Raw genomic sequence first — 15,229 nt, 5'->3', positions numbered from 1 at the left:
TTGGTGTTCTATTCAACACATTCACTCTACAGAGATTTATTTTCATATTTTTATTATGTATTGTTGTACTCTCCAAAGCTATGGCACACTGGAGCTAGTATTAAAACCTGGTTGTGTACTGTGAACCATCTCTCCAGCCCCTACTTTGCCAATGAACATGCTCAATATTTAGAAGTCTTACATGAATTTTTGCATTTACTTTCTCTTTGTGACTATAAATGAGACAAAGTTTTCTTTGAAATAAAGGCCTAAAAGAGGCAATTTGAAAAAAAATTGTAAGTGATGAAGAGAAGCTGATTTCTATAAGATGACAAGAACATGAAAATTGTGTCTGGTAACTATAACTAGTGTCTTGGTTACTTTTCTTGTTTGGTGGCAGAATACCAGACCAAAAGCAACTTAGAGGAGGAAGGGCTTACTTGGCTCACAGTTTTAAGGTATACAGTCCAGCACTGCAGGGAAGATCTGATGGCAGGAGAGAGGAGCAGCTGGTCACATTGTGTCTATGAGTCCAGACATAGAGAGAAAGTAGGAGGTTGATATAAATCCCTGACACCTCCTTGGATGATGACCTGTTTCCTCCAGCAACAGTCTACCTCCAAACCACTCCAATGACCTTTCCAAAACCAGTTGAAGACCAACACATGAGCTCATGGAAGACATTTCAAACTTAAACTGAAAACACTAAGGAATGGTTTTTACAAAGACCATTTTCACACATTTGGAAATAGGCATCTGCCTTCCATAGCTGGTTCTTCCAAATATGCCCAAACAACTTGGAAGCAGTTGGACCACACTCATGCCGCACATTCATGAGGTATCTGATTAAAATTCTCATGGTTGTCAAATATCTTCTAAATATAAATTAAACCACCCATTCCAAAAAATCAGTAATTAGTCAACCTGGGTGCATACAAGAGCTGGGAAGTTCTCATTTCTGCTGTTAGCTGTAATCATATTTCCTCAGACATCTAGTTTTCCGGTTTTACCGAAGGCCTCTTGATTTATCAGCAATTTGTTCTTCTCTGGAAATATGGCCTAGTTAGAAGACTCCAGAAGAATTCAAAATTAAATTGTTTTGCTATTTTCTCTCTGTGCAATGGCTGTAATCAAACACTATTTCCCCTGATTTTTCTCATGCTTCATTTTTTTTTTTTCAGACTAAAGGATATTTTGCCGACTTGGTTTGTCCTCATCTAACCTCTTCTCCAGCTGCAGGAGACACCTTTCCTCATTAGTTGCAATTCATTTTTTAGTTGTTGGCATTTTTTTGCAGTTCCTAAGGGCCACCTCTTCCCCAGCCCCCGCCAAACTGCAATTTGGAATGTGTTCCTAGAGCTGTGAGTAACCCTGAAAGAGAATAGAGAATTCTCACAAGGATAATTGAATGGAACAGGATCTTCCCTTAGCCCTTCATGCTTTCAAGTATAATACAACTAAAATTATTTGCTGAAATATTTAGCATGGTAGGAGTCATTCATTTATTATTAAACTTATCAAAGGATGAAAATCAGCCATACAAAACATGTCTGTTTAGAAACATGTCTCCTTGGTCATTTGGGGTATTAAGAAGTTTTATGGTTTCTCTGTGGTTTAACTCCATCATTTAAAAGTTCTGTGCAGGATTTCCAGGATGACAGATAAGAGCCCTTTGTTCAATTTCCAGCACTAATTCTCTAAGTTAGGGCAGATAGTCCTGGGAAACAGCACAGGGAAATTTTTCCTGTTGCCACAGATCCTGCCTCGTGTCCTAGGATCATAGAATAGTGTTTTAGGAATGTGCAATTAGCCGGGAATATCCTAGATACATTCTCACCTCCATATTAATATGGTCATCTGGTTTTCTCTGTGTTCTTAACAGCTTTACCGAGGTATAATTGATACACAAAGAAGTACACATTTAATGTGCATAGCTTAATGAGTTAGAGATATGCAAACACCTGTTACTTATCACCATAATTAGTATAAAGGACATACCAAACAGTGTGTTTGTGTGTAGGTGTAGGTGTGTTTTAAGAACATGTAACATAATCTATCTTTTAAAAACAAATATCATATTGTTAACTATAGGCACTAGACTGTGCTACACATACCCTTAAAATGTACCCATTTATTGTAACGGAAATGGTATACTCTGAACGTTCTTCATCACCTCCTAATCACTGAAGCCTTGGTAACCACTATTGCATTGTCTGCTTCTCTAAGTTTATCTATCTAGATCCTTACAGAAGTGGACTGACTTATTTATCTTAGCCAAAGGTCATGCGGGTCCTTCCAGTTTGTTGCAAGCAGCAGGACCGTCTTCCTTATTTAAGGGTGAATACACCCTACTGCATACACTTACTGCATTTTACTTATATATTCACCTATGGACTCCTCTAAAATCTGCATTTTGACTATTGTGAGCAGTGCTATGGTGAGCATGCTCCAGAATAAGCTCTACTGTGTGGTCCTTACTAGTTACCTACCACTTTCCTTTTCTATGGCAACCAGCAATGATGCTTCCTTAGACTTTTTTGGCGATGTCCAGATGCTATGGGAGAATGGGAGAAAGAAATATGTATGTATGGCAGCGACTCCCCTCTCCAAAAGCCTCAGCTCACTGGCTCAGTATCTAAGTTGTGTCACAGACAGAGTGATATTACCCAATTTAAATACCACCTAATTTAAAACATTGTTATAGGAGGACCCCAAGAGTCTATTGGTATTCCTGAATCGCTGTCTTTTCTTCGGTAAGGACTCATGAGCTTCCAGGGCTCATTGCTTAGAGTATTTTAGTCACAAGGATCATGTTACATTCATTCTGAATATTCATTAATGACTCCAAACTCCTCACAGAGTAATCTTAGATCCTGAGTGTGATAGGAAGCGTTGAACCTGGACTCAGTCCAGTCAGAATCATCTTGTGGTACTTCCCCAGGTTCATTCTTCCATCCAGCCCTGTAGAACTTGCTCACTGAGAGCCTACCATATTATCTCTCAGACTCATGTCTGGCCTTTGCCCCCCCCCACCCTTTTCCTCTGACCTTCCCTCTGTGCACCTACTCTATTATCTTCCTACTGTCTCCTGATAGAGTTTATACTGATCCTCCAGGTTTCTGGTCCAGTCCTGCCTCTCCTGTGAAGTCTTCCTGTATTCCTCAAGGGATACTCCAAAGTCCTTTTCCAGACTTTCACGGTAATATGACTTGGCTCCTCTAGTTCCTTGAACAGAACAATCCATACAAGGTATATAAGAAATGTACTTAACAGATAAACAGACCTTCTTGCTATGTGTCCATGAAGTACCTGTCTATTCTATTTTTGCTGCAGTTTCTGAGATCCTTTGGCCTGGGGGCTTCCCTGAGGTGTCATGGTAGCCTGCCTTGCTTCAGTACTTCTGCCCACCTGGCATCTTTCCTCAATCACCTTATGTTCTGGGCATCCCCTGACACCAGTGGAAACAGAGGAAGAAGCCTTTCTGATTGTTTACAAGGACTGGCCATCTTCCTATTGTTCTGCTTGAGGTACCCACTGCCTGGAAACAATAGTATTCCCTACCACATTCTCTTTTTCTCTGCTTTTTTTAGTTCTTGTTCTCTCTAAAAAAAACTTTAGGGTCTTAGCTATTCCTCACCGCACTTCAGTTGTGCCCTTTCTGGAGACCCTGTCACTATACATGTCAGCTGTATAAGGTGTAGGTGGCAAAAGTTATATTTTTTCCCCACAGTGAATTCAGGGGGATTTAAAATATGTGATAAGTCTTGAGCCTAGAAGAATCTATGGAAAGAACAAAAATTCTTCCATGGAATTCTCTAGATGTCCAATTCAAAGGAGGAAATTGTCCTAACTTACTTTGTGCGAAATGATGGAATAAAGATAAATACTTTGTTTCTGATTATTAACATCACCTTTTACAAAAATTTCTAATTAGATAATGAGTCCTCCAAATGCCAGACCAGCTTGTTAAAGCTAAAATCCAAGCAGGGATTGCATGAATCTTTGGAGCATATTTTACAGAGGTTCTCCATCTTTCATAGCCATATTTGTTTTCCTTTCCCATGTGAGATGATATCTCTGTGCGCTTTGTGGTATAGGGTTGTGAACATCAATCTGGGCATTCTCTGAAGGAAATCATGTAGTTTGCACTGAGTGATGTTGCATGTAGCCTTTATACTGGCTCCTGGCAGTATCAAGGGCCAGTACTGATGGGACAAATATTAACTCTTTGGATTAGTACAAATTATAACTTGAAATCCACTTTTAAAACACTAAGGAGATAGTTTCCTTCCATTCACTGACTACTGGACCTGGACTACCAAATCTCTCTCTCCCCTCCCAACCTCCCCCGCCTCTCTCTTCATGAGGGAATATGGACTATTGCATCTCTGCAGGGACTTGCTTCTAATTTTCGGTTCCCTTTAAGAATAAAGGGTCCTTCCCCATTCTCTATAGAACTCTCGGAACTGCAGCCCTTTAATTATGACTTGTGAGTCCCAACTTTCCACCCCCACCCCCCATTCAGCCAGCCTCAGCTATTGTTGAGGGTTATGAGTGCTCTCAGCTTGCCTGCTGTGAATGACCCTTTCTTTTGAGTTTAATTAAGCATGCAGCTTTAAAAGAGTGTGTGTTGGATGTGTGCCATCTTTTAAGTCAGCCCAGGAAATACCTGTATTCCATGCAGGACTTCTGCCTGATCTTTGTGAATGTCTTCATCCCCAAACCATTGTGTTCCTCATTGTTTCAAATTCTCACCTAAGGACAAGGTAGAGAAACTAAGGTGATGGTGGATATCATCAAAGACAGAGACTTGAGAAATCCTAGGATATTCAAGCCAGATGAACCAAATCAGTGGGTTCTGTTTAGTCAAAGTGTGGTACTTCCTATGTAATTGAAAGTCATTGTTACTTATTGCATTCATCCTTTCCAGCAGTTTAGGATCTTCTAACCTTAGATTCAGCACAAAGGTCAACAACCCAGAATCATCCCATGGTGACTTTATGTTGAAGGCACCTGTTGATTCTAGGCGTTGTCATAGCATGTTTCAAACTTTGTGTTGCATGGATTTGAGATTAAACCTGACTGTCATTCAGAAGCATTGGTAGGCTAATTCCAGAGTAAGTAAAATGTATTTGTAATGAACCATTATAAGGGAATGCATTAGAAACTATTTGCACCAAGCATTCTGTTTGAATGATAAAACCAAGCAAGTATTTGCTATTCAAGATTTCATTCAGTGTTTCAATGCGGTTTATAGAGAGTAGGTTTCTATAGTGACACCTATCATAATATATTCTAATATTCTGCTCCTACCTGAATATAAACCTCACAAAACAAAAGGTGACACTTGTCTACTCCACTATTGCTTCTCAACAGGAACATTCAATAGATGCCAAATGAGTGAACGAGCAAATTAGAAGTAGGAGTAATCTCTGCTATAAAGTTTGATGTTCTAAAAATGTAAGCCTCATATTCTCTCCCATATCCTTCAAATAAATCCATTTATCTTCTAACATTACTTGGAGATTGAAAATGCGATAACCCATGTCCTTGCCTACATGATGTTAAGGCACCTTTCATGATTTCTTCAAGGATCACCTGGACTTTACTATATGTCAAACTGTACATTGTTTTATCCAGATGAAATTCCACATGAATATGTACATGGAGACATTCTTACTAAGGAACAGTCCATCATCTGTAAATGGAGCCCCTACACTTCCAATGGGAAGTCAATGCTTTCTGTGTTTTCTTTTCCTCCAACTTGTTGTAAAACTATATTTTCCTTGAACTCTACTAGGTCACTTTATTGTAACTACACTATAGTTGGATTCCTTTACCAAACTCTCATTCTTCTCATCTTTGTTTATTTGGTTCTGAAGATATATGTCTTTTATACCTCAAAGGATGAGGACAGATTAAAACACTACCAGGCAGGCTCCTACTATCCCCCTCCACTAGTGCAATAGGCAATGTTGCTATTGTTCTGATTATTGGGAACAGTACCAGGGCAGCTCTGCTGGTTAGTTTCTATTGTCAACTTGACATAACCTAGATCCACTCAAGAGAGAGGATCTCAGTGAGGCATTGCCCAGATCAGGTGGGGCATGTCTATGTGCAATTATCTTGCTTGATAATTGATTCCGTCCACTATGGGAGGCATTAGTGCTTGGCCTAGGGCCCCTGAGCAGCATCAGAATGAAAGAAGATGACTGAGCAGAAGCAAGCTCAGTTGGGAGCACTTGTTTCTCTCTAATCTTGAGTGGGAATATACTGTGACTAGCTGCTTGAGTTATTGCCTTGACTTAAAATGATGGACTATAACTTGGAACTTTAAGCCAAATAAACACTATTTTCCTTCTGCCAAATTGCTTTTGTTCAGGGTGATTCATCATAGAGACAGAAATAAAAAGTACAACAGCATCATTGGATATATGTATATACACACAGATTAGATAGATAGATAGATAGATAGATAGATAGATAGATAGATAGATAGATAGATAGATAGGAACAGACAGAACCGTCCACAGACTCACACACAGAAAGAAACAGAAAAAGACACACACACACACACACACACACACACACACACACAGAGAGAGAGAGAGAGAGAGAGAGAGAGAGAGAGATAAAGATATTGAACTTTTGCTTTTCCAGGAAGTGATCTAGACTGTTCTTCTCTGAGTGATGGCTGGGAGTCTCAGAAGCCAATCACAGACACATCAGAATCCTCTTCTACTGGCCACCTCCTGCTTCAGCCTCTCGGAGAAAGCTCCCAGAGTTCCTCTCTTCAGCTTCAGATGAAAACATCAGGACATTTCGAAAAGAACATGTTGGTGCATTCAAGTGAGTCCTTTTAAATCTTTGCCACGCCCAAACAATTCTCTCTTCTTGCCACCTAAGAGTGATGTAGCAATGACTAATGTGTACTTAGGAACTGGTATCAACCTGCTTGAGGAAGGGAGGACCTGGGCTCCTGCTAGTGTCCAGATTATACAGAGGAGGTGACTGCCTTTGAGTATAGTCTTGAAGTCCTCAGCAGCCCTGAGTTTATAGTGTTCTATTTTTCAAGAACCTCGATGCCTGATTAGCATTTAGTTTTGATAAAGCTGAGGGGAAGGATGACAGGTCTCTATCATTTACTTCTTGATTTTTAGCTGTGTGCTTGATGTACTCTAAAAGGAGGAAAATGAAGAAAAAGAAGACAAAAACAAACAACAAAAGCAACAAAACATAACAAACAACCCCCCCCCCACACATTTTTAGTGCTATGCCTCAGGAAGGAAAATACTAGTGAGTTATTCCTATTTCCTAGCATTAATAGTGGAAGAAGCTCACCAATGTGCTGAAGACTCTGGTTTGTCAGCAGCTGATTAATGAAAGACATTTTCATCGTGTCTCACATCCAAGTTGGAGAGCTGAGCTCGTTCTGATAAGCTTGCACAGATTTCACGTTTCAGAGCCCCACCTATAATCTACAGCGCCAGGAGTCACCATAGGAAAACATGTACTAGCAGGTGGCCAAATTCTAAAATTTAATCTTGAATCTGTGCAGAGAGATGATCCTACTCTTTGCGTTACAATGAAAACAACCTACAAGATTGTACAGTGTCCTGTCCACGTGAATATTCAAGAGATTTGAGGTTATCACTGTAGGAGGCTGAGATTGAGTGAAATGACCCTGTCTTTACTTGCCTCTATAAACCAGGAATGGATAGTGTCCCACTGAGCATTCCTCCAAACTCTCACTCATATGCCCTGTATAATATATCCCTGCTGCAGCTGCTCAGCAAGTGCTAAAAGGTCTTTAAGTTCACTGTACAGTTGTTTCAATAACAGAAAAGCTAGCTTTGATTGAGTAGATAACCACCAGGCTATCAATACTTATTGAGTCTCAGCAGCCACCTCAGAAGCCTAACCTTCACTGTTCTGGTTCCCAGAACTCCTCTCTCTTATGTCCATGAGCTGTACCACTGTTGCATGCTTGCCTGCATTTCTCATCATTCTATGAAGGTCCTGGTCATCCTTGAATTCCAAACTGACCGTACAGTGACTGGGCAGAATAAATTCTCTCTGACTCATGATGAATGAATTCATAACTGTTTGAGGTTTTTTACAGATAAGAATACCAACAGTCTACAAATGAAGTAAGCCTTGTCCACTCATTGCAGAGAATATGACCATGAAAATGTGTCCTCTAGTTGGGATGTCTGTCCTATCTGCTGTACTTGGACGGCTCCTACTTTTCTTCAAGGCCCACTCAAAATGAGATTACCACTGATGGACCTCCTGCTTGGTGGCTGGAATAAATTGTTCTTCCATTATTCCAGGGACTTCTGCATGTATAAATTCACTGAAAATATTTATTTTCCTTATCATTGGGATCTGACATGTTTGGGCATCTCCATCATTTCTGTTTCTCCCTGTGGAGGACCTGAATGATCACTCTGTTCCTGGTAACACAGCAGATTTGAATAACATTGGCCTGTATCAATTTGTATCAATTAGGGCTTTTGAGTTCCAGGCCTGAGTTACAGTGATAGAATTTCCTGGCTTATGTAAATAATTTCAAACAGAGAGCTTAGCGTCTTTCTAGTCTTTGCCTCCTTGCCATCTTTTCTGTGTTGGTGCCGTTCCTCTGTGCCCATCTTCCCATGGTGGCTCCTGGAGACTCTTTCAACACATACCCTTCAGATCTCCAGTCCATCAGAAGAGGCTATGTTCATTTAGAGCTATAATATGAAACCTAGAATTGTTACATGTGTTCTGGAAAGATTCCATTTTCATGGCAAAAACAACTACTTTGTTGATAAGTATGTGTGTTTTTAAAAGGTTTTGAATAGGTTAAATGCTGGGATGAAAAATAGAAAAATCCAGCTACTTTACTGTCTAGCAGGAAAAGGAATTCCCATCAAGAATATACCATTGCCTTCAAAACCAGCAAATAGATGCTCACTGTACTCAGCAGTGTGTACATGCAGACATTTTTGGACATGAGGGTGAGGTGGGTAGGATGGGAAAGAGAGAAAGAAAAAGAAAACTTAAACATTAAAAAATGTTAAAGAAAATAGAAGGTGCTAAAATGGAAGTGGAGAGAGAGAGAGAGAGAGAGAGAGAGAGAGAGAGAGAGAGAGAGAGAGAGAGAGAGAGAGAAAAGGAGGGAGAAGTTGGAGGAATCAAAGCCTGGAATTGACATTATGTTACTGATGAGCTAAGTCAAAATAAGTGCCAAGTCAATGGCCACTGAAGAAGCCATGAATATGAATATGAATATGAATATGAATATAAAGAAGAATATGTTCAAAGTCACAGAACTCATCTCTTGGTTGAATTCAAAGGTACATACATACTTTCACCCTTCAGTGTGCATAGCCAGTGATCTTTGTTGTGTCTCAAGCTGGGTTTATTTTCCCTAATTGCACATGAAATCAGAAGGGATGGAGAATATAAACACACTTTAGATGAATGGTTAACATTCCACTGCACCAGCAATAATTTATTTAATTCACAGTATACATAAATCTTCCTTGCTCTGAGTGACATAATTTACTATTGCTCCAATTTGACTCACCAGACTTCAGGATTCCACCCACACTAGGGGCTCAGTGAGATTTATAGCTAACTCTGTGTTCATTTCCAGCATAAATCACAAAAATAAAAACATTCACAGTATAAAGTCTTTCTGAGTTTTAAACAACTGTTGCAAAATTAAGCTTCTGTAGCATTTGGGGAGAAATCAAGTTGAGATCTAATCATAAATATATTTTTAAATCCTCACGTGTTCATCTTTAAGTCAGCTTTGATTTCTTCGAGGTGATTAGTCTGAGACTCAAGGTCATGATTCTCATGATTCTCCTAATTATAACTACTGGAAGCTTGTATTTCTTTCTTCTATGATTTGACACCATTGAAATAGTTCACTGATTACAGAATTTTGAAAGGATAAATACTTCATAATACATATATTTTTTTTTCCTCTTGGTCTTTAGAAATTTCCAGTATGCAAAGTTGCAATTGTCTTTTCATGCCTCATTTCAGACAAAACATTATGTCCTGTCTAGATGTGAGTTTTTAAATCTTGGCTCCAGGACCCCATAGCTGTTTGATCTTGAACTATTACATCATGTCTCCCAGTCTTGATGTACTCATTTACAAAACTGAAAATATGCTCCCTACCTTTCATGGTTTGGGGATAATTAAATAAGCTAATGTGTCAAAAGTATTTGTGTGTTAAAAATACTCTGAAAATGTTAGGCATTCTTATTATTGTGGTTCTCACAGTCATAATAATCATCATATATTTAGTATTCTGACTTTAGCATAAATTCTACAAGTGCGCCTTCCAATATCAAAGCAAATAGCAAGTCTGAAACATTTTGAGGTGCATATTTTCTTGTTTCGTTGTGAGAGAGGAAATTTAATTCATTGACTGTAGAGCTTTCTAATCAATGAATCCATAAAATGTTACATGATTTAAAATACTTTTAAAATTTATGCATAGGTGTATATGTCTGCATGAGTTTATTGGTAGCATGTGTATGCAGGAGCTCATGGAGGCCAGAAGAAGGGCATCAGATTCCTTGGAACTAATGTTGTAAGCTACTATGTAGGTACTGGGCATGCTCTTAACCATTGAGCCATTGTTCCAGCCGCACTTGGCACGATTTTTATCTTGTTATTGATGATTGATTGATTGATTGATTAAAATGACATACTTCTGAAAACTATGAAACAGGTTTTGCAGAAATTTGTTTTCCGGGGTTATTTAATTAGCAATGATCTATAATTGATTTCTTTTTCCTTCAGGAGCTGGTTTGATGCATAAGCTCTCCTTTCAGGCAATCCTCCTAGCCATGTGCTTAATCATTTCTGCATGCACAAGGTAATCCTGGTTTTGTTTTCTTACAATAACATTTCAGAATAAATGGGGAGCTGTAGTTGATGGATAATTTTCTTGGCTCTTTCCATAAAACATTTTAGGTAGCTCTATAGCTAAGATTTGTTCATTATCTAGCATGATACTGCTTTTTATTCTTCATGTACCTTCTCTCTCGTCTCCAGTACATACAGAAGCTAACATACATTGCTTAGAAATTGATTTGACCATGTGCTATATTCTGTTTAAGGTGTGATGGCAAAGAGAGCTACAATCCCAGTTTCCATTTCAGTTCATTTCAGAGCACTTGAAGTCCCCACTGAGTCTCTACCTTTCCTATTGTAGCTTGTACCCTACAATACAGAAGAATCAAAAAGATATTCTCTAAATTTTAGAATCTAAATGATAGCAATATTTATCTGGAACTAACAGCATGATGTATGTGAACAGATGAATTGCTTCAGCCATGAGTGGATTAACAGATTGAGAAAAGGTGAGATTTATAGATGGAAAAGTGTATTATAGCAAGAATTTTGAAACAGCAACCTTTGGCCACAGTAATTGATACCAAGGGTGATGTTATATTGAGGTTGCTTTGATATTGGGCTGATGTCCATGTAGAAACACTTTGCATACAAGCTTGTAATGAGCTTGTAGTACTCTGTATTCCCATGCAACATCTTTCTGAATAGTTACTGTCAGTCAATCATATGTAAAGATCCTTTGTTCATACCATCCTGATTTTATTTATTGCCTTACCCTATCAACTTGCACATGATGTTTCTGAGGAGCCAGCCTCGCATGGATACACGGCATTCAGTCTTTACTATAGGTGTGCTAATATCAACCTCCTATCCTACATGTTCTTGGTTTGCCTTCTTGTCCATCTTTTCTCAAAACTCTAGAAAAATGTTCAAGTCCCATCAGTACTAACCCTGTTCATGTCTCAGAGTGTTCGTTCTCTCTCCCTGGCCAAGAATATTTCCCTAAGCTACTAACTTATGACCTTACTTCTTTCTAGACTCTTTTCAACTTCTGTTAGAGAAAACTTCCTTGGCAAGTGTGCACAGAATGACACCACACATCATCACACCCATCATCATACCACTCATCACACATATGCCTTGCTTGATTTTACTTCAGAACACTTTCTACAACTGACCCTTCATGACTGTATGTGCAGTTACCCAAATATTAATCATCTAGCTTTCATTATAAGAATGTGAACAGTCTGTTAATGGCACACCTTTGCAAGTAAAAGTGTTTTCAGTACAAGCGTGATGTCTTGAGTTCAATACCTAGAACCCACATTGGAAAAAGAGAGCCTACTCCTGAAAGTTGCTCTGTCACATTCATGTGTACATATACACATGTGTATATACATAGACACAGACATGAATACACACACATGCACACACACACACACACACACACACACACACATGCATGCACACACAGAGATAAAATTTAAAGTATTTCTTAAAGGACACGAGCAATCCAGAGCTGACATTAATGTATTGCCTTACTTCTGTATCCTCAATGACACAAGTTCATTGATATTTTTGAATGAATGGATGAAATGAAAATGAACAGTGAAGCCTTAAAAGCCTCACAGTCTTTAGCCTCTGGAGGCTATTTACTCTCAATGCCTGCATCTTGAGGTCAAACTCCTCCACATTGCTTGGGAAGGTTGATTTTTCTAACTCCAACTCCTAGATTCTCTCACTTAAGTACAAATTTAGGCCTAGTGAGAGTTGGTATTTTAAAACAAGCCTCCCACTTAATTATGAGGTTTGAGAAACATTTTAGATCACAATAGGACCAAAAGAACAAAAGAAGGAGGCTCTATGGCTAGAAATAGATTGTAACATTCTTCATTAATACACCAAATTGGATACTGATGATGTGCATTAGTACAATAATGGCTGGAAGAAATTATGAGGAACAATCATAGTCAGCATTCCTTTTACTTAATATATTCCAAACTTCCGAGTTGGTCAGGAAACTCTGTTTCATATATGACAGGATTTCATATGAACATTCCTTTCAGTGAAACCTTTCTCTTAGGCTAGCATATGTAGACACATCCAGCCTTGAGAAGCAGAGCTAAACTCCATATCACTTTTGGGTGAGTCGTATTTTGAAACTGATTTCCAAAGAGCAGATCGAGGAAGTGGGTAGAGATGGTGTTTGTACAATAGAGTAGCACCCCCTTTGGTGAGCATGGTCACTGTCAAAGGTATGAGAGTGATTATGGCCTGTGCCCTTAGAAGATATAGTAAGAATGGCACTTTACCTCTATAGTCTTGAAAGCCCTAGTCTATCCATGAGAAAAATAAAGAGAAAACCCAAATGAAGAGCATTCAGCACATTGGAATCTATCTACAAAGAGACTAAGGCCATTGAAGACCTTGTCAGGCCTAAGGCGACATGATGAGTAACTAAGTAGAATGTGTTTTCTAGATGGGATCCTGAAACAGAAAAGGACATTAGGTGAAAACTGAAAAATCCACATTTAAGCATTTACTCATATCCATATATACTCAAGGATTTTTTTTATTACCTTGAGTATTTCTTATATACATTTCGAGTGTTATTCCCTTTCCCGGTTTCCGGGCAAACATCCCCCTCCCCCCTCCCCTTCCTTATGGGTGTTCCCCTCCCAACCCTCCCCCCATTGCCGCCCTCCCCCCACCAGTCTAGTTCACTGGGGGTTCAGTCTTAGCAGGACCCAGGGCTTCCCCTTCCACTGGTGCTCTTACTAGGATATTCATTGCTACCTATGAGGTCAGAGTCCAGGGTCAGTCCATGTATAGTCATTAGGTAGTGGCTTAGTCCCTGGAAGCTCTGGTTGCTTGGCATTGTTGTACATATGGGGTCTCGAGCCCCTTCAAGCTCTTCCAGTTCTTTCTCTGATTCCTTCAACGGGGGTCCTATTCTCAGTTCAGTGGTTTGCTGCTGGCATTCGCCTCTGTATTTGCTGTATTCTGGCTGTGTCTCTCAGGAGCGATCTACATCTGGCTCCTGTCGGTCTGCACTTCTTTGCTTCATCCATCTTGTCTAATTGGGTGGCTGTATATGTATGGGCCACATGTGGGGCAGGCTCTGAATGGGTGTTCCTTCAGTCTCTGTTTTAATCTTTGCCTCTCTCTTCCCTGCCAAGGGTATTCTTGTTCCCCTTTTAAAGAAGGAGTGAAGCATTCACATTTTGATCATCCGTCTTGAGTTTCATTTGTTCTAGGCATCTAGGGTAATTCAAGCATTTGGGCTAATAGCCATTTATCAATGAGTGCATACCATGTATGTCTTTCTGTGATTGGGTTAGCTCACTCAGGATGATATTTTCCAGTTCCAACCATTTGCCTACGAATTTCATAAAGTCGTTGTTTTTGATAGCTGAGTAATATTCCATTGTGTAGATGTACCACATTTTCTGTATCCATTCCTCTGTTGAAGGGCATCTGGGTTCTTTCCAGCTTCTGGCTATTATAAATAAGGCTGCAATGAACATAGTGGAGCACGTGTCTTTTTTATATGATGGGGCATCTTTTGGGTATATGCCCATGAGAGGTATAGCTGGATCCTCAGGCAGTTCAATGTCCAATTTTCTGAGGATCCTCCAGACTGATTTCCAGAATGGTTGTACCAGTATGCAATCCCACCAACAATGGAGGAGTGTTCCTTTTTCTCCACATCCTCGCCAGCATCTGCTGTCACCTGAGTTTTTGATCTTAGCCATTCTCACTGGTGTGAGGTGAAATCTCAGGGTTGTTTTGATTTGCATTTCCCTTATGAGTAAAGATGTTGAACATTTCTTTAGGTGTTTCTCAGCCATTCGGCATTCCTCAGCTGTGAATTCTTTGTTTAGCTCTGAACCCCATTTTTAATAGGGTTATTTGTTTCCCTGTGGTCTAACTTCTTGAGTTCTTTGTATATTTTGGATATAAGGCCTCTATCTGTTGTAGGATTGGTAAAGATCTTTTCCCAATCTGTTGGTTGCCGTTTTGTCCTAACCACAGTGTCCTTTGCCTTACAGAAGCTTTGCAGTTTTATGAGATCCCATTTGTCGATTCTTGATCTTAGAGCATAAGCCATTGGTGTTTTGTTTAGGAAATTTTTTCCAGTGCCCATGTGTTCCAGATGCTTCCCTAGTTTTTCTTCTATTAGTTTGAGTGTGTCTGGTTTGATGTGGAGGTCCTTGATCCACTTGGACTTAAGCTTTGTACAGGGTGATAAGCATGGATCGATCTGCATTCTTCTACATGTTGACCTCCAGTTGAACCAGCACCATTTGCTGAAAATGCTATCTTTTTTCCATTGGATGGTTTTGGCTCCTTTGTCAAAAATCAAGTGACCATAGGTGTGTGGGTT

The 15,229-nt window shown here is 39.5% G+C and overlaps 1 protein-coding gene across 4 annotated transcripts in view; it reads left to right on the top strand.

Moving 5' to 3' along the window:
* Positions 1-15,229, top strand: part of Tmem71 (transmembrane protein 71) — a 39,090-nt gene that overhangs the window by 15,852 nt on the left and 8,009 nt on the right. For 3 of the 4 annotated variants that reach the window (XM_087559165.1, XM_087559164.1, NM_001271215.1), the window contains 2 exon segments: positions 6,640-6,828; positions 10,789-10,864. In XM_087559165.1, the coding sequence (XP_087415291.1) occupies positions 6,640-6,828; positions 10,789-10,864 (265 nt within the window). 4 annotated transcript variants of the gene reach the window in all.

This window comes from Rattus norvegicus, chromosome 7 (assembly GCF_021556685.1).
Source record: "Rattus norvegicus strain SHRSP/BbbUtx chromosome 7, alternate assembly SHRSP_T2T, whole genome shotgun sequence".
Classification (NCBI taxonomy): Eukaryota; Metazoa; Chordata; class Mammalia; order Rodentia; family Muridae; genus Rattus; species Rattus norvegicus.
Note: the sequence above shows the minus strand (reverse complement) of the source record. Positions and strands in the feature narration are given on the sequence as shown.